Source organism: Eleginops maclovinus, chromosome 10 (assembly GCF_036324505.1).
Source record: "Eleginops maclovinus isolate JMC-PN-2008 ecotype Puerto Natales chromosome 10, JC_Emac_rtc_rv5, whole genome shotgun sequence".
Lineage (NCBI taxonomy): Eukaryota > Metazoa > Chordata > Actinopteri > Perciformes > Eleginopidae > Eleginops > Eleginops maclovinus.
This window is the reverse complement of record NC_086358.1, coordinates 3502696-3526054: the sequence shown is the minus strand read 5'-3', so window position 1 is coordinate 3526054 and position 23359 is coordinate 3502696. Positions and strand designations below refer to the sequence as shown.

At 42.5% G+C, this 23359-nt stretch overlaps 2 protein-coding genes across 3 annotated transcripts; one reads left to right on the top strand and one right to left on the bottom strand.

The window, feature by feature from the left end:
* The first annotated feature begins 493 nt into the window (after nucleotides 1–493).
* On the top strand, nucleotides 494–6730 carry maff (v-maf avian musculoaponeurotic fibrosarcoma oncogene homolog F). Its single transcript, XM_063893284.1, has 3 exons — nucleotides 494–625; nucleotides 4545–4627; nucleotides 5660–6730. The coding sequence occupies exons 1-3, from the start codon at nucleotides 538–540 to the stop codon at nucleotides 6101–6103; spliced, it is 615 nt and encodes a 204-aa protein (XP_063749354.1). The 5' UTR covers nucleotides 494–537; the 3' UTR covers nucleotides 6104–6730.
* Nucleotides 6731–9297: 2567 nt separating this feature from the next.
* Nucleotides 9298–22726, bottom strand: tmem184ba (transmembrane protein 184ba). 2 transcript variants are annotated; one of them, XM_063893617.1, is made up of 10 exons: nucleotides 22399–22726; nucleotides 22258–22301; nucleotides 19172–19408; nucleotides 18213–18378; nucleotides 15520–15610; nucleotides 15254–15421; nucleotides 14281–14450; nucleotides 13770–13964; nucleotides 13525–13551; nucleotides 9298–12569 (listed from the first exon to the last, which is right to left on the bottom strand). In XM_063893617.1, exons 3-10 carry the CDS (start codon nucleotides 19406–19408, stop codon nucleotides 12337–12339), a joined length of 1287 nt encoding a protein of 428 aa, XP_063749687.1. In that variant the 5' UTR covers nucleotides 22258–22301; nucleotides 22399–22726; the 3' UTR covers nucleotides 9298–12336. The 2 variants fall into 2 exon arrangements, with proteins under 2 accessions (XP_063749687.1, XP_063749688.1); XM_063893618.1 differs by lacking the exon at nucleotides 13525–13551.
* Between the last annotated feature and the right edge of the window lie 633 nt (nucleotides 22727–23359).

Sequence of the window (23359 nt, the reverse complement as noted above, 5' to 3'; positions counted from 1 at the left end):
AATGCTAAAGAGTGGCAGTAAATGGAGACTATAAATTTGCCCCTCCCAGTTTTTTAATCTCCAGATGGATCGTTGGGAAAAAGCATTAAAAAAAATAAAAATAAAATAAAGATATTAAAATATAGTATCAAAATAAAGATTTGGACATAATTATCAGAAGTGAAATAAATGCTGCCATAAATTCCCTTCTCAGCATTTAAGCCACTTATTCTGTAAACAATGAGGAATGTTTGTGGAATGTGAGTTTAAGGACTTGTTTTTAATTGTTGTATTCTGCTTTTCATTTCGTACTTCTAATGATAAATAGTGTCAGTAAATGGTGACCGTAAACTTGCCTCTCCCAGCCTCTTTTAATCTCTTTCCAGAGAACTTGTTTTGCAGGGAAAAGCAAAGAAGAAAAAAAGGGGCTGATCATGGAAAAGTTCTGGGATGCAGGGATTCCTTGTTTACATCCTCCCGGAGTACGCCGCGGGGGCGGGGTTAACTCCGCCCTCATTCTTTTGACCTGACGTCATTGTCGCTTGTGTTTTTTTGTGAATGAAAGAATCCAACCTCAGAGAGCAGCGGAGTAATTCCGGGAAAAGGCGGACTGACATTTTGTCGCCAGCGTCGCTTCGACCAGCAGGTAAATGCTTGTTTTTTTACTAAATATTAAAGATTTTAATATTAATACATACATCCTTGGTAACAGCGGGACATAAGAGGACTTGAATCCGATAGGGATTGCCCAACATTACCAAGGACAAGTGAGCAGGCAGCTGTTTGCCTTAATCTGCTTTAGGTTAGCTTAGAAACCGTTGGTGCTAACGGCTAACACCACTAGCATGTTTTAAGATCATGCGTATAACGTGGCTCTGCTCTTCCTATTTACACCTCTGTTATATACGTTTGACAGCTACGTGAGGTTCTCACTTCCCTATTATAAGTGCGTGTTTTAAAACAATTGAAATGTATTATTTAAAGCGTTACTAAAATGGATGTCGAGGGCACTCGTGATGGCTGTTTACTATACAGCTCCTCTCCCTATAAGGATAAGGGTGGATTCTGGGTGTAGAGAGACGAATAAATACACATTTCAGAGGATGTTTATGTTTGTTTTATTGTGGGATCATTTCATATTGAACAGAATAGATATAAGGGTGTTAAAATGTATAAAACCACGCTAACTAGCTATAGTTGTAGCTTTGCTGCGTTCACTTGTTGCGTACCACCAAAAAGTACTACGTCCTCTAAAGTGGTATTTATAGAGAGGGACTAACGTGGTTATTCCTGTATTGTTTGGATAAATGTTTAAAGACGTGGTTACCGATTGTTTTGCTGGGGTTTAGACTTACTGGAGTTGAGGAAGCCTTTATTGCTGAATCACCATGACTTTACGAAACGTCTCATCGGTTTATAGTCCGCCGGCTGTTGGACAACCACTATTGCGGCAACCTGAACTCACCACAGCATGTCGGGAAATGCAGTTTATTGTCAGCAAACTCTGGGCCACTATAACAGGGTTATTTATATCGATCAACACTGGCTGTACATGGGTTAGAGGCCTATAAATGCTCATTATGCAGAGGTGGATGAAGTACTCAGATAGTTTACTCAAGGGAAACCTAGCAATACTGTGGTGTGAAGTACCTTAGTAGAATAAGTGCTGTACTATTTTGAGGGTGCTTTACTTAAGTATTTACATTTTTGGTACTTTGTCCTACACTCTACTTCTGAGTACTTCACCCACCTCTGTGGATCAAAGCTGGCCGTACATGAGGTCAATATAGGTCAACTACAGGTCAACTAACTCAGAAGTGCTTCAGTACAATTTTGAGGGACTTAACTGAACATGAGTATTTCGATGTTACACTTCTTTGTACTTTTACTTCACTGCAGTTCAGAGGTAAAGCATGTACTTTTACTCCACTCCATTTATTTAATACCTTTAGTTGCTAGGCAGATTTGGATGAATTGTAAATATAATCCTCCCTTAAATCAGACTTTAGTTCACCTGCAGTAAATCCAGCAGCTACCCTGCAGTATACAAAGCCATTCAAACTAGCTGCACCTTTACCAGCTCTGAGAACACTTTAATGATCAATCATTATAAAACATATCAGAGATATTATTCTGAAATGGACCAATCAGACAATGACTACTTTTACTGTCGCTACTTTAAGTACATTTAGAGGAGAGTACTTTCTACTTTCACTGGAGGAACATTTAGAATGCAGGACTCTTACGTCTGAGTACTTCTCCCACCTCTGGCAAACTGTGAGTTACTTTGAGGTTTATTTAGCTTAAATGGATCACTGATCAACACTGCCTGTATATGAGTTGTATGCCAACATACAGTATGCTAATTTTACTCATATGAAGTCATATTCCTGAAAACTGAAACAGATGGAATATATTTCCTAACTATAAAGGCTCCTTGTGTGGTTCCCCTTCCTGTCTGGAAGCATGGTTAACTTGTGTTTTGTTTGGTTTGCCATGTTTCTAAAGAAGGACACAAATCATGTGCCTTTTATATCCTTTGTCATGTTGGCTAAACAAATGTTTACCTCTTTAGATTAAAAATGTTGAGTACTGGAACTAACTGGAGTAAAGGCCATGAAAACATACACTTATTTTCACGTGGGAAGCGAGGTAGGAGTGAAATTGAAAATGAAAATACATAACTTGTATAAGTGTTATATCCTTTGGGGGTCCTGCTTTCAAAACTAACTCTCCTTAACTTGAAATGATCTTATACATAAAATAAGATAAAGATTTCCCAATATTCAGAGTTTAACTGTAACATACCCCCCCCCCCAAGGAGGAAAGAGAAGGTGAAAGATGTTATTTACCACACTGTTACCCAGCAAACACTATAACCAAGAAGTTGTGAAATTCATCCGCACAGCAATATCTTCTCGATCATTCTGCTTCACAAAGAAAGGAGTTAGCTCATCAGGAAAGCTGTCGAAAGGTCACCAGCAGCCTCAGAGCCATTACTGCCTGCTCTGTCTTTCAGTGCAAATGCAACCTCGCCTGTTAACATGTTCTTGTGGTTTCCCTGCACTAAATTAAATCCCACTCTAAAACACAAAAAACCCAATGTTGCAATATCTATAAATATTGTTGCTTTTGCTTTCCAAAGCTGTGTGGGAAACCCCCTGTGGTTTTATGATGTCAAGTGCAGCTTCTTGTTAATTTAATGTTAGGGGCAGAATATATTTCAGCTCTGTGCCGTCAACACAGCAACGCTGCTCATCCAGTCCGCTCTGCGGGGTCAGCAAGGATGAGAGAGCGATGATGAAGCTAAAATAGCCTCCTGCAGAACTGCAGAGTCATTTTACCAACACAGCAAAAACTACCAAGATGTGACTAAGCGTGGGGGGGGGGGGGGGAGTTACAGTAGTCCCAGTTAAAGGTTGGACTTTAATCCCACACACACATTTGTGAGCTGACCTTAAGAGGAGAGCAGGAAGTCCCCATGCAGTGTCTCTGAGTGTGTGAACATCTCAGAAGGAAGAATTGGAGAAACATCCAGACACAGTGTGAGGGCGGGACGGCCTGAACAAACACACACCTTTCACCACGGGTTACTGGAAGCAGCAATTTAAGGCTGTTCACCCACCTGGCTGCTGTTTTTATTCTAATGAGTAATAGGTTTTAGGACAAAACCGTTTCTGTAGAAGTTATGCCATTTCTCAGTATTTAGACACTAATATGAACCTGAAAATGAGCACAATATGTCCTCTATAAGTTTACTGATTCATAAAATTACTTAAAATATGAGCAACATATGTACATGAAAAAGGCACAAAGACAAAGATTACCAGCTCATCTCTAACTCAGTTCCAACAGCTTCTCCTAATTTAATATCCCCTGAAACAGTTGACATTATTATATGAGCCGATGTATCATGTTACATTTGGGATATCGTAATATCACTAACATGTTTTCATGATTTTAAAGCCGTGTTTCAGTATTTCTCTAAACTCACCAGACTGTTTTGCTGCTCTATTATTAACTTCACCATTATATGAACATAACTGAGGATTAAAGCCGCCCTACAATATTGATTTTGCGGTATTATCAGTCCATATTGAAAGACAACACGCATGAGTATTGCTTTCTATGAGTGGGTTAATGTGATACTGTTTCCCTTAAATGTAACAATGAGACATTTGTCAGACGAAAGTTGCCCGAGCGTTTTTCACAATGAGACCTCAGAGCCGTTAGCATTGTGTTGACAAGAGGAAGTATTTGGACACCTGCTTTAAGCAACCGAAGGGCAGCCACACCGTGACTTCCTCCTCCCTCTTCCAGCTAACAGAGATGTTTGCTTTCAAAACCTCCTCTTCCTTTTAATATCAGAACCACAGGGTTTAATGAGAGAGCGCGTTTAGAGAAGCATGACCGCTCCTCCTCTGCTTCTCCTTTTTCTTTATCGTGCATGACTGGCTGTCTTGTGAGCGGATGGTAGAACGAAAACACTGAAAGAGCATGATAGTCCAGAGTCACATGTGATTAAATACCTCTTTTTGTGTGTCCTCTTTCCCTTTCTCCTGCAGTGTCTGTATCTGTGTTGTTGACTGGAGCTCGGGGGGGAACAGCCGAAGAGATGACATCAGAGAGAAACAGCAAAGCCCTGAAGGTAACACGTGGCGGGGAATAAACCTACGTCATTCTCCCAGGAAAATCAGTCAGGAGGGAACTTTTGACTGTTTTCAAGAAGGGAAATGAAAACCGTTTTCAAGAGAAGAAGTGCAGTACCTACATCTGTGTTCAACTGTTATTGGTATCACAACTTAAACTAAGACCAACACGTCATCAGAATATATCATCAAAGGTTAAGATAAAACCTCTTTGATTCTTCAGTGAAATCTAACTTGTTCTCCACTACATTTATTTGACTGCTTTAGATACTTTAAAATATCTGAATATCTCCATTTGGACTCCTTTGTTTACTTCCTGAACGGAAGGCTAAGGGGCGGGTCATCTCTAAGCTTGACTAACACAACAACAGAGCCGACCAGTGAACCAATCAGAGGAGACTGGACGCTGGTTTCAGACAGAGGGTGAAAAGAGGTGCTGCAGCACAGGCAGTATGAGAAACATAAAGAGCTTTATGAACATTAAAGTATGGAGACATGTCCAGGAGAGGAACAAAATACAAGTATGACCCTGAAAGTGAGCAGAATGTGTCCTCTTTAACAGAGGGTTCAGCAGAATGCTTGTTTTTCAAAATAAAAGCCTCAGAAAGTGAAAATACAACTACTGCTAACAATAGCTACTTAGCATCCGGCCCGACAGCAAGTGCCAGTCAGTCAACATCTCTAAAAGTTTACCTCCTGTATAAAATGTCAGTGTACTTTTTCCAGCCCTTTTTAAAAGAAAACAAGTTGAACTTCAATATTGTGACATTTGATTTCCTCCATATTGAAAAGACCTAGCTAATAAACATTCCTTTCTATGTTGTAGCTGCTCTCGTTTGCCTTTACCCGCTAGTCATATTAAAAAGATATGAATAAGAACCTGTAAATAAGCGTTATGCGGCCCCTTTAAAGAGCACATGTTGGTTGCAGGACAGTTGTAATACCATTTCCACACGCTTCAGTAGAGCTGCTTGACTTGTTACCTGTTGTTGGGTCACTCTCCTAACTCCCCCCCCCCCCTTCCTCCACAGGTGAAGCAGGAGTGTGGCGAGAACGTGCCCGTCCTATCCGACAGCGAGCTCATGTCGCTGACTGTGCGCGAGCTCAACCTCCACCTGCGGGGCATGTCCCGCGACGAGATCCAGAAGCTGAAGCAGCGCCGGCGCACCCTGAAGAACCGGGGCTACGCCGCCAGCTGCCGGGTCAAACGCGTGTCGCAGCGGGAGGCGCTGGAGCAGCAGAAGACGGAGCTGCAGCGGGAGGTGGAGAGGCTGGGGGTGGAGAACGCCGGCATGAGGAAAGAGCTGGAGGGGCTCGGCGCTCGATTGGCCGCCCTGCAGAGGTTCGCCCGGGGGCTGGAGGCCGGCGGGGGGAACATCCTCGCTACAGCGCCGCGCCTCAACACCGCCTCTGTCATCACCATCGTCAAGAGCCCTGCACAGCGGGGGCCACAGAGAGACCAGGAGCCATCCTAGAAGGAGCTGTTTGGACTGGAGGGGGGGGGGGACACACAACCTGCAATGCAAACTCACACAAACTACACACACAGGACTTCAGTAGGAAAATACTAAGCACTTGTCAGCGTTGCGCCTCGTTCACATGCTCAAATACGCAGGTATGTTTAGTTTTCCAGAGGACAGGGGGGGGGGGGCGTCCTCCACTGTCTCACCACAGTCGACTGAAATTTGTTTTAGGATTTAAAGACGCAGCAGTTGTCATGTGAACGAGGCGGCATCGCAGGAAAAACTCTGACTGAAGCGATACCGCCCCGACGATGGCAAACTGTTCAGTGAGTCCTGCTGCTGGGGTCTTCTTCTGCTTCCACCTCACCTGCAGCCCCGTGCCCCTGTTACTGTGCAACAAAGCCTCCCAGAGAGCGTGGCTCCTGTCAGTCACCACTGCAGAGCTTCCGCCTGTCACTGGATATGCCGGCGGTTCCAGGAGAGCGCTGTGATGGAAGTGCTGACGCGGGGAGAATCCAGAAATAGGTTGAGAAACGCTGCGTGTGCAAACGATCAGTGACATTTCTGCGTCTTTTTTTGGGGACTCATCTGCCGATACTTCCTCGCTTTTCCTTTCGTGGGGTGGGGTGGCGGGGGGGGGGGGGGGGGGGGGGGGGGGAGGGTGTCGTTTTTGTACTGCTTGTGTCCACATGTCTCACATTAATGCAGTGCCTTCAGTAGAAGAACCTAAGAGGGGAACCGGACTGTAACCGCTCAGTTTGACTGTTCATTTCTCATATTTTCTGAGCTGTAATCCTGCATCGCTCATTACACAATCCCTACTGTGCAGTGAAGTCTGCTGCGGCTTCCTTTTTTTGTGTTTTTTTTATAAATATCTGGTCGACTCCCAACAGCACATGTTGGTCATTTTTGCTACAAAAGAGCGGAGTGGCATCTGGTAGGAACGACACTCGAGTGGATGCAGAAAACCCTCCGCATACATTCCCGTTCTGTATTTGTAATGTTCGTACGTGCCGTTGAGAGACGAAAATGTTGAGTGACATTTATCAGAGATATATTCTATATTTTATTTGTATTTAAAGGTAGACGTTATGAAAAGACAAGCTAACGAGTGCTGTGATGTTCTATGTGTTTTCAGAAGTACTTATGACTAGTCCGGGGATATTCTCATGTCTAATTATTGTGTTAATGTGTGGCGACGATGATTACTTTACAAAAAAATGTTAATTATTAGCTATGTAGAAGATATGCTCAACGCCAATGGCCATATTGCTGTATGATGATGATGATGATGATGATTTCCGTGTGTGTGTTTTTGCCATGTGTGTACTGGCTTGTCATAGTGGATTCTTGGAGGGATATTATTTTTCTATGATGATGAATTGTATGTTTTATTTGTGTGAACAAATTAAGGTCACTTCTGTATCGGCTGGGTGGACGGATCCACGGGATGTTAAAGGAAAAAGTGGAGATGAGGATGAGGATGGGAGAGATGAAGGCGGAGGAGTTGTTGTGTTGAATGATGGAAACAGGAAGTAGGAAAGGTGGTGCAGGTGGAGAAGAGGTGGTGCTTTATTCACTTGAAAATCTCACACCTTTTTAGCCAAAATGCGCTAAAACTGGTTTGATGGAGCGTCGGCCACTGAATCGTGCTAGCAACATCGATCATGAGCGGGCGCTGCAACACATAGTCCGTGTTGGCGAGTAACTCCTGCAGATATGAGGCATATATTTAGCTATATGAATATCGGTGTGGCAAAGCATTTATTCTCAGTATGTAAACGTCTCACATCTGTCAAACTGTGCTGGATGTTTTGTAATACTTTGCAAAACAAAAAAATGTTTTTTGTATTTATTACTTGTATTTTTTCTATTGTGAAAATTTAAGTACATTGTCTATTTTATATATTAATTATAATAAATGTTGTACATATTGTACATAACATGGTGTTTGTGGATGCGTCGCACAAGTTGTCACTCGCGAGATAATCTCGAGGGTTTAAGTAGAAACCAGGATGAAATATAGAGATTATAAATATCCTTTAGCCTCACTAGAAGCTTTTGGCTTTTAATATTCTTACATTTTATACTTACATTTGACTTTAACCTCCTAAACTGTGAAGCCAAATTACAGACACTAAGATACTTTAGAGACAAATAAATCTCCATTAAACATCGCAGCGATTACGGGAAGACATACAACACTGATGAGTACAAAGTGTGTCCAGGACATTAAAAGTAAGCACGATTAAATTAGGTCATGAAATACTGAGCAGAAGAACCTGCGATTATCAGGCTTCAAAAAAGCTTTAATTTGTTGACTATTTTCCACCGGATTTCCTCAAGTTTACATAAAGGGACGAATTAGTGCTTTGTTCCTGGATTTCTGGACCACTTAAGGGCATACAAGCACAAATGGCATTTAATTAAGAGAGAATATTTAAAGGTTTGTTTTTTCCACAAAAACCCTCAAACAAAAGTAACATTCAAAGGGTTAAAATGAACTCCTTATACGTAACGTGGTGTTTGTGGTTGTGTAACACAAGTTTTCTCTACATCAGGAGACCAACTCGACGTTTAAGATGAAATGTGGAGATTAAAAGAGATTACATTTAAACGTTTAGCCTCTCTAGGGACATCTTTGGTATTTAAGTATTCTTAAATCTGTCTTTATTTATACTTTTATTACATTTTAAGCTCCTATAATAAACTGTGTACCCATACACAGACACTGAGATCCTTTAAATACAATTAGACCCCCAGCCCTAAAGGGTATTCACATATTTTTTATACTTTTCCTCCCAATTAACACATTTGCCCTCACCGTTGCCCAATGGAAAATACATCCTATATGCCTGGATTCATGGTAAAAAAAATAAAAGTGCTTAAAGGTAATTTTGCTGCTTATTATCAACATATCCAAGACTGCAAAAAATACCTCATAGCATTTAATAAATAGAGTCTTTAATCCATAAAAACACTCAAACTGTCCTTTAAAGGGTTCAAATCCGGGGCAAAAAATACATGAATGTTTGGAAATGGACAAACACTACTAAATATTGATATTTGTTTTACAGGTTTATGACAGTGTTCTCCTTGATGTACTTTTTTAAAGTGAGACGAGTATGAAACTACCGACCGAGGGTTTCATGATATAAATACTGTTTATAGCCAAGAGGAAAATCAACAAGCAGTAAACGTCCAGATTAGACTAAATATTCTTTATTATATCTTCAGATATTTCTCCTTTTGACAGGACATTATAGCATCATGAGCAGCTTCATCATATACAAAGTACTAGAAACCAAAAACAGTCGTTGAAATAATAGAGAGAGTTCTGAAGCGAATACAAAACTAGTGTTCTCTCTCCACCGATACAGCATACATGACTCTTGAAACACACGGCCCTCCTCCTGCAGACAGCACCCAGAAACTGGATTCACAACATTGGCGTGCAGCGTTTCCCTCAGGTTCCTTTACGTCAGCACATTTCACAAACCACAAAATGATAATAACAGCAGTGTGACGAAAGAGGCTAAAGCTTGAGAGTGAAATATGGCATTTAAAAGCGTGGTACGACTTACATACGTTGGTTTTAAATTGTAAAAGTCTTTAATATTAGGCCAAAGAAACCTGTCATTAGTAGCTGTAATTCAACCAAAAATGCATAATTGTTTATACCGTGTGGTTCGTGGAATACTGGATTCTGATTGGTCGATAACGGCATTCTACTGTTGCTATGGACGCAGCTCTATCGGATAACAATCAGTGAGTTTTAGTTGAAGCAAAGTAAACAAACAAATCAATAAAAACACTTTAAAAATCTATATTATGAATCTCTTTAGTCAGTAGGCGTGTAATTAGCGTAATAAAGTACAGCGGCCGGGTCGTTATTGCAAAATAAACCCCTTTAGTGTGATTTCAGACCGGCTTGTCGTACATTATCGCTTAAATAATGCACAATAAAATCTTGTAAATAATATAACTCCTTTTAAATAATGTCCTTTTCCTCCACAAACTGCTTTATCTCACTCCCCCAACACACACAGAGACACAATACACAATATAAAGTCAAACTTAGAGGAATTTGCCCGATACTATTGTTTTATTTTGAAATTCTAAATGGACATCACTCCAATATCGTCACTGTGAATTCTTTCTGCAAAAATCTGAGATGGCGTCTCATTTGTAGGATAAAGATGGCTCAATTTTAGTGCACAAAACACATTTACATGGGCCAAAAGAGGACAGTGTATTTTAAAGCATCACAATGAAGTGACCCGAGCTGTGGAGAGGAACACGCGTCCTCAGCTGCAGGCGGAGCAGAGTCCAAAATATGAATCCACTCTGTATCCACGTCCAAACGCAGCACACAACCAGACGACACTCAGCAGGGTCTCAAAATAAGACACTGAGCTAAAGCAAATATCACGAGACAGGAGCAGAAATTTTTAAAAAGCTGTGTGTGTGTGTGTGTGTGTGTGTGTGTGTGTGTGTGTGTGTGTGTGTGTGTGTGTGTGAGTGTGTGTGTGTGTGTGTGAGTGTGTGAGTGCTTTGTTGATGGAGATAAGAGAAAGAGGCAGACAAAGCAGTTACATGACTACAGCTTAAAGTGTGTGAGAACTGCCTGTCTGCTGCTAGATAACAGTGTGTGTGTGTGTGTGTGTGTGTGTGTGTGTGTGTGTGTGTGTCTACCCGGCCCCCTGGTGTTCACTCAGCGCTACAGCAGCAGTTGCAGTAAACACGTCAGCAGAATCGATATGACTCCTTCAGGTGACTCAAGAACTCAAATGATGTGCAATCGGCTGGGGTTAATCGAACAAAACAGCATCCAGGACGTATGAAGGTATTGTTAACGGAGAGCAGATTGACTGGACATATTGTTAATGCATTTATAACATATTTTCCCATGTTACTTTGCTAATATACAGGGGTTTTAGCGTTGTACCTATCTTCAGGGTAAAACTGTAAAAGTGCAACAAAAAAAGTTGTTCAGCAAAAAACTTAAAAGCAAAAACACGTATAAAACTAAAACCTGACGAGCTGATAAAGAAGTGACTACAGAAGGTGTGCAAGATACATGAAAAGAAGCACAGAAAATGTGTTTCTTTGAATGACTTTGGTGATAGAATGGGTGATATTTGCACTTCTCTACCTTGAAATAAACAAAAATGTTAAAGTCAAACTGAATTTTTTTAGACCACACTTCATATCTCTGAGATAGAGCCTTAATATTATTGACTCATAATGCCTGTCCTGGTGATCAAATCTCCCTCCAAATTAGTTTAATGCAAAGAGAGTGCACTTATTTGCAAATTTGTCCAGGAAAATAGTTTAAATAAAGCTCAAATATTTCCTTAAACACTCAAACTCAATTTCCAGTTTGACTTTAAACGTCTGCAGCTTGACATTTGAAATCAAGTTGAATTATGAATATGGTTTCTATGGAAAAGCTGTAACCTATATTCCTGTTAACCTACATCAGAGGTTTTAATCCTCACTGAAAGACGCCTGATAACACCGGCAGTGTAATCCTGCTGCGCTCCTGATCTATAATCTGCTCCACAAAAACAACATCGTTTCACACAGCTGAAACTCATCACTCATACTGGTTTCCCTTTAAATCCACTCACACTGCAGCCATTTAAATCCCACAAGGCACCAGGGTCTCCTCGGGTAAATCATATCTACATGTTCTTCATAACTGCGTACCGCTTTATGTTGACTGTACCACGGGACGGCTCGCTTCTGTCTGAACCAAAGGTTGTGAATTAGTGCCTAAATATTAGATTTACACGATTAAAAGTTCAAAGCTTCCATAAAAACTTTAATATATTCTCTATTTCCAGTCAAAGGAGCGTGATAAAAACAGACAAAGTCTCCAAACAAACTTTAAAAAGCAAAATGAACCCAGGCTCAAAACATAAAACATCCATCAGGACTGAAATGCCACATGGCTGCGCTGAAATGTGAAACTACGCTTCGGTCGGAGCCAGAAAACGAGCATTTAAGACGTCAAGTTTGTAAGAGATGGACTCGTGAACTCTCCAGGATCAAACAGAACCCCTTTTCAGTTTCTGGGGAACTTTAAAAAAAGAAGAAGTTCCCACTGGATAAGACGCTGGGGAGAAGTGTTCCTCGCATCCATGGTGAGGAAATCAAGCGCACCTCTCTACTCATTCACACAGGAGGATTACCCGCTGTCACAACAGTCTGACGGTGTGGGGGGGGGGGGTCTCCCTGCTTTAAAATTCGTCGTCGGAGCTGAGCAGCAGGGTCTTCTCGGTGTCGCCCCCGCGCCCGCTGACGGCGCTGATGTTCCGGGGGAGGGGGGGAGGAACCCCCTGCTCCAGCGTGGCCTGCTGGGTGTACTGCTGGTAGGCCGGGGAGAAGTTGTGGATGGCGTCCTGGACCATGTCTCCCGGGCTAATGGTCTCCTTCAGGCTGCTGGAGATGGACTTCATGGGGGCGCAGCGGCCTGAGGGGGACAGGAGAGATTTAGACATCATGGGGGGGTGGATGTTTCATGAGGTAGGAGGTAGAGGGACTGAAGTAAAGCAACGTCCTGCAGCAGCAAGATGTTTGTAGGTGTGTTAGCTTTGAAGAGAACATGGATTACCCAGCATTCCCCTGTTCCCAAAGGGCCGTCTGACAGCAACGTAAAGAGGGTACAACACTTCAACTTTTAGGAGTCTTAAATATGTTTTGCTGCAGATCATTGCTTATCTCCCTTAGCTCTCCTCTCTCTACTGTAACATGCTGACTGGATGAACACTTCAAACCATCTGACGGGGAGGCACCGGGCCGAAAAAGGACAGTTAGGAGTAAAGTATTCAAGAGGGATTTAGAGAAAAGAATAAGAGAGTAAAGGGGGACAACATTTAGAGAGGGTGGATTTATGGAGGTGTGGGAGCAAATCAAAAGAAGAGGCGAGGTAAGGGGGAGAAGAGAGGAGAGAGGAGGTGATTTAGAGAAGGAGAAGAGGGCGTCAGTGATTTAGAGGACAGACAGACAAAAGGAGAGAAGGGGTCGTGTGTGATTTAGGGAGAGGGAACGGAAATGGAAACTTGTTTATTTTACAGAGACATAAAAGGGACGTTAGGGATCTATAGAGTAAACAAAACCAGAGTAAAGAGGATGGGAAGATTTAGGGAGACGGCAATATCACAGACACAGATAAAAGACACAACCCAACCACATTCAAACTATCTAAAAACAGAAGCATCACGTAAGAGAAAAGGGGGATTGTGGAGCAAACAGTGAGAGTAAAAAGGCAGGAAGGAAGAGACCACGTGAACGGTTGCAGGCGGAAAAACTTCGATAAAAAATGAAGATGAAACCAAAACTAACTTTACACCTTCTGGGCGGACACAACTAGCTCACAGCACTTAAGGAACAAAAGGGGGATTGTGGATTCATCGTGTTTAACCTACCAAAGTCTCCGTTTGGAGGAACAGATCCTTTACGGCACAGCAGAGAAGGAAAGGGACAGATAAAGATGGAGGAGCAGCCGTAAGCAGACAACAGAAAAGCAACAGATACAAAATAAAGCTGGGAAAAGTAAATCAAAGTTTGGACAACACAGGAGATAAAGTAGAAAATATGCAGTAGAAGAAGGAGAAAAAAAGCTCCTTGAGTTTCTTCCTGTGAGACGTGCAGTGCCCCCCCCCCCCCTCACCTTGTGAATCCAGGCTCTTCTCCATGTAGACCGTGTAGGTGAAAGCGTGGCGCAGAGCCAGAGCGGCGAAAAACATCTCCACGCAAACAATAAAGTTCTGGTATCCGGCGGCGACCGTGCCCTCTCCGACGGACACCTCCTCGGAGTTTATCTGAGGGATGGCCCCGCACTTCTCCAGGATGGCCAGCAACATGCCTGACCACAAACGATAAGACGTGCAGCATGAAGATAAGGCTGAGGCTCGTGCTGAAGGCAGCGCCAAGGTTTGATGTTGAGGGATGTTCATGTAAGATTTAAACTAGGTGTCACATTCGAAAGTGTCTCGTGTATTTAAGACGTAGTTTTGTGAAACTTCAGATTCAAAATTCAATCATTTAAAGGCTCAATTTGTGTTCTTATGTCCTAAACTCTCAAGGATAAGATGTAAAAGACAGGGAGACATTTCAGACGTGCAATATAAAGCATGTGTGTGTGTGTGTGTGTGTGTGTGTGTGTGTACAATGTTTCCTACCCTGCCAGAAGGAGAGGAAGATGACGGACTTCACCATGAGGAACTTGAGCATGGGGCTGTAGGGGCTGAGCAGCTGGCGGGTGGAGAAGTAGAAGAGGAAGAGGGCGTACAGAGACAGGCTGACGGAGATGTTGTAGATGATGGTGACGTACAGGTAACCCCCGGAAACACTGAGGAGGGAAACACCGTCGTTAGGGAGGAGGGGTTCAGGTTGTGAGCTGATGGATGTTGATGGAGGTCAGGATGAAAGCATGAATTCATCAAGAAAAGACAGGAGTCTCCACATGTTCCTGGGGTTCGCTGTGGTTGTTGTTTAACTTGGTGCTTACAGTTTTTCAACACTGCTTTCTATGTTTCAGTGACATTTCAGGTGCTGTTTTTATGTACAAAAGCTCAATACTTCCATTGGATGCAACTCTATACGTCGGCCGCACAGCATTCAGACTGAAACATTGTACTTTTACTTCACATTGTTTGCCTTCAAGCTTCATTTATTCCTGTTTATTACATCCCAGTACCACCCAGCCAAAACTATGTATCTTCACATCTGGTTATTCAGACTTTTTCTGAGAAACTGACAAGTGTTGTTGAGAAAAAGCTCCTTCATCTTAAGCTAAATACACGTTCTTCCAACCCCGTTTTGGATCAGCTGATAAAGCGCTGCAGTTTATGATTGTCCAAACGTTGAAAAAAGGGCATTTTTGCTGAGAAACTCATGAAAAAGTGACTTTTTTAGAGATAAATGAGTCACACAGGACAGCGAAGAGCTACAATCACATGATGGTGTTACAGTATATGATGCAAAATACCCATCTATACATATCTACAGCAGGTAAAAGCATTCATACCATCAATATTATTCAAAAACTATATAAAGCAGCGACAGGGAACGTTTTACTTCCCCCTTCTCTCTGATTTCCCTGATAATAGCAGTGCAGGACCTTGAGGTGAAGGATCCGAACACTTGTCTTACTTGAAGTCTCCGTCCTTGTATTTCCCGTAGGCCTGCAGCACCACGGTGACGGCGGCCATGATGGGTTTGACCACGCAGAACTGCAGCGTGGCCTGCTTACAGAAGCGCAGGAAGCCGATGGAGTACGCCTTCCCCCGCAGGCAGCAGGTCCCGTACAGACAGCTGGACCTGAGGGGCACAACGCCGGGGTTACACCTGAGGCTGGGTCGGATATTTGTGGGGAATTAAGTGGAGTAACATTTAGAATATATCGAGGGAAGACTTACTCGATGGGTTTCCCTCTGATCTCGGCCATGATGGCGCTCTCTCCTCCCAGGTACTCGTAGCACAGACTCAGGAAGTTATAAATCACAAACGCTGCGGAGAGACGAGTTGGGATGAGTTGGGATGAGATCTCTAAGCACCATTATATACTTTCCTATTCAAATAATCATGGTAGCGCTTCTTAAGCCATCTTTATCTTTCAAAGGACAATGATTTGATTCATTTTTTGTCACTTTATAATCAATTGAAAGGGCATTGAGTGCGATAAAGACAAGTTTTCCAACAACTGAGTCTGCGATTCTGATCCTTTTTGTTGTTTTCCATTAATTAGACTTGACAAAACCATCAGATGACAGAAAACACCGAGGCTTGAGGAACTATAGAACACTTTTGTATTACTTTTATTATTACCAACCCATTATGTAGCCCCTTAATAGGTCTGTTTCTCATCAGATATTATGACTTGTCGTTGTGGGGAATGCTGCAAACATTAAAAAGCTGAGCCATCTTCAAACGTCCCGTGAACAGGACTGAACGTGTTTACTGTATTGCTGCTATAATGCAAACAGCAACTCAGAGAATCTGTAACACCACAGTGAATCCCACGCAGGCCCCCGAGCAGAGACACACACACACACACACACACACAGGTGATCTCCACCTGACTGTCTCTTCTGTCTCTGCGGAGGATTATCTCTCCTCTGAGCCGCCTCAGTGAGAGGGGGATGAAAAGCAAAAGGGCTCAGAAACACAGCCAGGCTAATCCTGTTAACAGACACAGACACACACGCACACACACACATGCACACACACACACACGCACACACCTTATGACTGTGCACATGAACAAAATCAGGGTGAGTGGGTAAGAGTGTATACGAGTGAATAGAGTGAACTGTGATATATCTTGGCCGTGCACCATGGTGTGTGTGTGTGTGTGTGTGTGTGTGTGTGTGTGTGTCTCAAAGCAGCTGAGATTCTTGTTACATCAGTTTTAATTTTCCTTTCCTCCCTCCGACTTCTGCTCTACTCCACACACACGCCCACTTCAACCAGCTGTTAATTGTCACACAGAATTAATTGAGCTTGTATTTGTAATATTCCACATATTAAATATTGCACTTCTAAAACCTTTTCAATTATAGGATGTGATCTTTTACTGGCATAGTTTCTGTTTGGATTTGATCCCATATTGCTAATGTTTGTTTGTTATTAACTATTATTTGTTATATTCAAGTCTTTTAAGCTGGAATGTACTTTGTGAGTAAGCTTATAAGTGCTACCATAAATCTATTGTTATCCACTGTCTGACATCGGTCGCCTGTCAGACGACACTCAGGTGAAAGGACGCCACAGATGCCAGAGTCACTGATTCAAACACAAGGCTGAGCATGCAGCGAGAGCGTGTGTGTGTGTGTGTGTGTGTGTGTGTCTCAGCTGTTTGCATCACGCTCATCAATCCTCTCCAAGGACACCGTCAGCACAGTGCTAGTTGCCACGGTGATACAGTAGGCCCGCATACAAAGGCAGCGGGAAGTTTTACAGTGAGTTCGGAGGAGAGAAACTCATTATGCGATGCAGCCGTGCCGGCTGGTGGGGAGGATTTTGCTAGCGCGGTTGCCATGCAACAGGTCGGTCATCCTCGCTTGGGCTCAGGAGCATTGTGGGTAATGGGAGGGCACACAGGACCAAGAGAGGAGGGTAAGGAGGAGAAGTTGGGAGGAAGAAGCTTGGTAGTGGGAGGGAGGTGGAGATAAGGAGGAGGCCATGATGCTGAAGAAGCTTCCTGTCTAAAGCAGAACCAAAGAGGAAAACTCCTCCACACGTTCCGACACTCGGACATCACACACTGCTCAACACAGGAAGTGACGCCTGTGCTAAGGGACTATATTTATCAACTGACTGAGGAATGACGAGCAGCTGACCTTACTGCCAATTCAAACCTTAAAGAGCGTCGGAGATTTGAAACACGAGGCAGCCTTTGTTTTGTTTGTGTCTCCCATCTGGTCTGAAGAAGTTCTGATCCGACTCGAACAAACTCAGTCCATGTTTATACAGTGACAAGAAAAGCCCTTTCATCCATGTTGACATGCCGTTACACTAGCTCAACTACAAAACAACAACACCACATTTCGGAGGCATATTCATGGAGTTGTGAAAGTAAAAAAAGGCTTTCGCTCAAAATAATTTGCTACTGAATTGTATTATCTGTCCAAAAACATATAAATACTTCAAACAAAAACTCTGAACAGAACATTTAAAGATTAAAGACAGGAACTTTCACAAGAGACCTCTAGAGCGTCACCAGAATTATAACCGAGCAGTATGCGTCCGCCAAATCTCATCATTCAACCTATTAGAAATGAGTGTAAAATTCTGGTAAACATTATTTTAGTTCTTTATGTTCAGACAGGTCACCGTGACTTTGAATCAGATCATCCCTGAGACCAAGTGGAAGTTTGTGCCAAATTTGAAGATATTTCCTGCAGGAATTTCTGAGATATCGCACTCAGGAGTACGGGTCGAACAGACGGACCACCCGCAAACATTTTCTAGCACAAGTAAAAACAAAGCGCCACTGATTACCAATCCCCAAATATATACTCTGACTCCTCTCAGTCCCAGTTTGCAGTTTCAAAAAGCCTCAAAACCGCATCACCACAGACTGAGGAGGAAGACGAAATGATGCCCCTACCTTCATAGCAGTCCCTGACGGTGTCGAAGTACACGTAGTACTGGTCGTTGGTGAAGAAGAGGAGACTGAGCCAGGAGTCGAAGGCGTAGATGGGAACGATGAAGAGGATCCGCACGATGTGGCGCTGCTCCCTCGGAGAGCTGTAGAACCGTAGGTGCATGTAGATCTGGGACAGAGAGGAGGGACACTTTAAATATCAGCAGATTGAATGTCGGATGTTCATAGTTGCTAATAAATTAAAGAGTGTGTGTGTATGATAAGAACTTTAAGGAGGAGGCTAGATTAAAAGTAAATTATTCCACAGCTTTGTGGCACGAGTAAGAACAGCTGCTTCCCTGTTCTCAGTACGGCTGCACACCGGTAAGCCCGCGTCAGAGGGTTTAACACGTAGTTACAGAGATAAGACAGGGCGTCTTCAGAGAGGCTGCACACAGCTTTTGTGAGCAGCCTTTAACGGAGAACACGTACTGGTTTGTCACAATAAGGACATAGATTCATTTAAAATAATCCACATTTCATTCAATGTACACTTTGATAGGCCACCTTGGATTATATGCCACATTTTGAAGGGTTTCCGCACCATTAGAAACCAAAATCAGAGCCAAATACTCCCTCGCCTCACAGGAAGGGGAGGAAGAGAAAAACCTTGACTCAGCTTTTTGTTTGTCTCACACACGTCTCCCAAGGGACCTGGATCAGGTTTCACTTTGTGTCTGTTTGTGCACATTCATGCTCTGTATCACAAACACCTGCCGAGGGATGTTGCCAAGCAACCCCTGCCCTTGCAGATGTGTGTGTCTGCAGGATCCCATCATATATGCACAACAACACACACTCACACACCTGCCAGAAAAGACTCAGTCAAATCTCAACCTCTGCATCGCCAGCTGAGTAAAGACACAGATTCCTTTGATGCTTTGCCCCCCCGCTCTCTTCTTCTGCTGTGTTGCGTTGGTTACCTGGTGACAGGTGAGGATGAGCGCGGTCCAGACGAAGAAGCCGGACACCGCCTGAGCAGCGGGCGTCATGAGGAAGGTGGGCTGATCTAGAGTCAGCAGCGGGGCCTCGGGGAGCCATGAAATGTTGGGGCCTGTCGGGGCTGCAGTTGGTGGGAGGACAGGTGGGGCAGCAGCCAGAGGAGAGTCCCCCCCCAGCCGCTCTGAGAGGGGGACGTCTCGCCTCCACACATTCAGCATCTGGAGGACACAGAGCAGAGAAACACTGAAACTCTCCAACAGTGACTCAATTCATAAAGTATTCCTCCTCCATCAATCATCAGCGGGGGTATTGATCTCACACACTGATCGATATGATGTGTAATCTCATTTCAACAGGATGTGTGTGTGTGTGTGTGTGTCATCTGGACAATGGTATCGGTGTTGGACTGTATGTAAAGCAAACAGAGTTTTGAATGCTCCTACATCCGGAGCGCTGCCAGATAACGTGCCCCAACATCTACTATCCTCCGTGGAGGTATGGCTTCAGGGCGGAGTGTGGGAGCTGGATGGCGCTCTGCATTTTTCCAGGTTAGCAGAAGACAACATGTCATTAGCTGCAAGGCCTTCAGGTTTTTAAAGGCATTGTTCATTCTTTATTATACTAGAACAGTGGGGCTAGAGCTGCAATGATCATATTAAAATGGCCGAAAATGTTGACAATGCATTCACCTTTTAAGGTATTTCTCTTGGTTAGCACGGAGACGTTCTGCCTTCCTCTGATTCATTTCATATTAAAGAGAATATATCTGCTTTTAGACTAATATACAAGACATTTGAAGACATCACCTTGGACTTGGAGAACATTGGATTGGTATTTTTCCAATCCATTAATTGATTAATTAAGAAAATAAAGGTTGGATAATAAAATGAATCCTACATTGAGGCCTTTTAAGGGAAACAGTCATTTATATGTTACACCTACTTGTATGATGATTACACATTAAGGAGATCTCACTGGGAGAAATCAAATCTCAGGTCTAAAAAACCTTTTCGTTGTTTTCAACACTAAATTGTTTGGCAGACCAAAAAAAGACTGAAATACCAGAATGGACCTAAAAATGTTTCCAGAACAGCGTCACTAACATGTTTTTCAGATATAGAAAGGATGAACAGCCTACAGCCGGACCAAATGTAGATGCAGATGGACGAAAGAACGTCATATTCTGCTGCAGCATCCACCTCCAGCTCCTGAAGAGGACTGAAGCGGCCAGAAGACACGTTCTCGTAAGACGCCGTTTCCAAGGTGACACAGTCATATTCTCAGGGAGCGTTTGTTTCTTTTAAACTGACAAACAGCCGACATATTGAGCATGCTGGCGATCGTTGTTATGAAAGTGAAGTGGGGGCTGTGTTCGCAAATACACCCACACATCCTTTCAGACGGAAATAGAGAGAAACCTAATAATAAAGAGCTGGCATTTATGCTCGATGACAAAAGAGGGACGGTGTGACCCTTCATGTCTCATCTGCCAGAGTGGCACAGCAAACACCAGACACACTGCACACTAAACACACAGCAAGGACAATGACAGGACGACACACACACACACACACACACACACACACACACACACACACACACACACACACACACACACACACACACACACACACACACACACACACACACACACACACACACTAATTACATTAAGAACCAAGTGATTTATTTTGGGGTTTCGATTAAATGAATTAGGCTGCTTTCAGACTTTAATATGTGAGGCTGAGAGGAGGTATGGTCTCGCCTGTGTGTGTGTGTGTGTGTGTGTGTGTGTGTGTGTGTGTGTGTGTGTGTGTGTGTGTGTGTGTGTGTGTGTGTGTGTGTGTGATGGCAGGTCATTTGTATTGGTTTGCCACGGATCAGCAAATCCACATGTCAACAAGGAGAAGTGAAGGCATCCACACACACACACACACGTGCACACGCACGCACACAAAATGGCAGTGACAGTGAAATGATGCAGTGCTGAGGCAAAAGGGACATCTGTGGGTTTTATTTAAAAGGCTAAAAGGTCAGTCCACACACACGGGAATAATATGTCAGAGAGGCAGGGGGTCAAAGCAACAGATGGAAAGGGGTGATGTGTGTGTGTGTGTGTGTGTGTGTGTGTGTGTGTGTGTGTGTGTGTGTGTTTATGATTCAAAATAAGTAATGATATGGGTGAAAACCAGACTGGATTATCATGCTAGCTAAAGCTACAACAACAACAACAACAACAACAGTAGCACTGGGATTACAAGTACATTTACTCCACTACATGTATTTACTCCCTTTAGTTACTTTACAGATTAGGATTACTGATGGTAAATATAATCAGCCCTTAAATCAGACTGTAGTTCACCTGCAGTAAATCCAGCAGCTACCCTGCAGTATACAAAGCCATTCAAACTAGCTGCACCTTTACCAGCTCTGAGAACACTTTAATGATCAATCATTATAAAACATATCAGAGATATTATTCTGAAATGGACCAATCAGACAATGACTACTTTTACTGTCGCTACTTTAAGTACATTTAGAGGAGAGTACTTTCTACTTTCACTGGAGGAACATTTAGAATACTTTTACTGTGACAGAGTATTCCTACACTCTGGTACTTCTACTTTACTCAAGTACAAGACCTGAGTACTTCTACTTTACTCAAGAACAAGACCTGAGTACTTCTACTTTTACTCAAGTACAAGATCTGAGTACTTTTACTTTACTCAAGAACAAGACCTGAGTACTTCTACTTTACTCAAGAACAAGACATGAGTACTTCTACTTTACTCAAGAACAAGACCTGAGTACTTCTACTTTTACTCAAGTACAAGATCTGAGTACTTCTACTTTACTCAAGAACAAGACCTGAGTACTTCTACTTTACTCAAGAACAAGACATGAGTAGCCTACTTCTCCCACCTCTGACAACAACCCTGTTAAACATGTATCCACTGCTTTTCTTCCATAACAGTGATTTTATTGTGCTACTGTTAATGAATGCTGTGTGTAAACGTGATGTGGAAATGACACAAACAAACAAAAAGCGAAGTTGGAAAAAACGTACCTTGGTTTGCAGCCACAACAACTTCACCAACTAGAGTTTTAAACCTGGATTTGAGTAAAAAGACACTTAATTAGGGGGGTAAAAGGGGGGGGGTTGTTAATGTACAGTATTATGAAAGTGTTTTAGAGGCTAAAGTCTCACCTGATAGAAAGGAAGCCGCTTTAAAATCCTCGACTCCAATTTAGCACCAGAAATAACGGCCTTAATTCCTCCTCAGAAATGCACCGTTGCTCCCCGGACATCCATGTTGAGCCCCGACAACCAAAAAAAGACCCAAACTCACCTCTAAAGTTGACTAAACATTCACATTTTATGCAACTTTCCTACTATCGTTTCAGTACTCCTTTCTGTGAATCAACATCGCGTTAAAAATCCGTGTTTTTCGGAGTTAAATCGATAATTTGTGTCAACCCTCTCCGTTGCTCTTTTTCCACTGACTTCAATCCCTGTCGGATTAACGGCAGGTCACAGAGGCCCCACCCATTGCAGGAGGACGAGCCAATCACACACGAGTAGTGTTAATAACCCAAAAGAGGGCGGGGTTTGTTCATTGAGCAAACTGAGCATGCGCGGGTCTATTTTCAGCATGTGGGTGATGGTGATGGTGATGCACAGGAAGTCCCACACTGTAATTGCACCAACAAAAAGAATAAAATGAAATAAAATAATACAACACATCATATTTATATCTTTTGAATATATGTTGACATTAAAATTTGTATACTTTAATTATTAATTATTATGAAATACTCTTGTTGATTTTATATTATAATTATTTAAATTTCGACTGTTTAATTGTATTTATTATATACGTTTTGAAGTATATTAAAGTGAATACTGCATTTTGTGTATTTAATATTGTGTGTAATAATATATATAAATAGTTTCAATATATAATTTCATTCAATTATTTAATATATTATTATTATTTATATTATTTAAAATGTGTCTGTTTAATTTTATCATTGTTTTATTTGTCATAGTTATACATCGCTTATGCTTCTTCAAAAAGACATAGAGAAATATATTCAGAATGAAATAACCAGAATAAATGTTTAAATACCTTGTACATTAAAACAATTTAAACAAAAATATACAACAA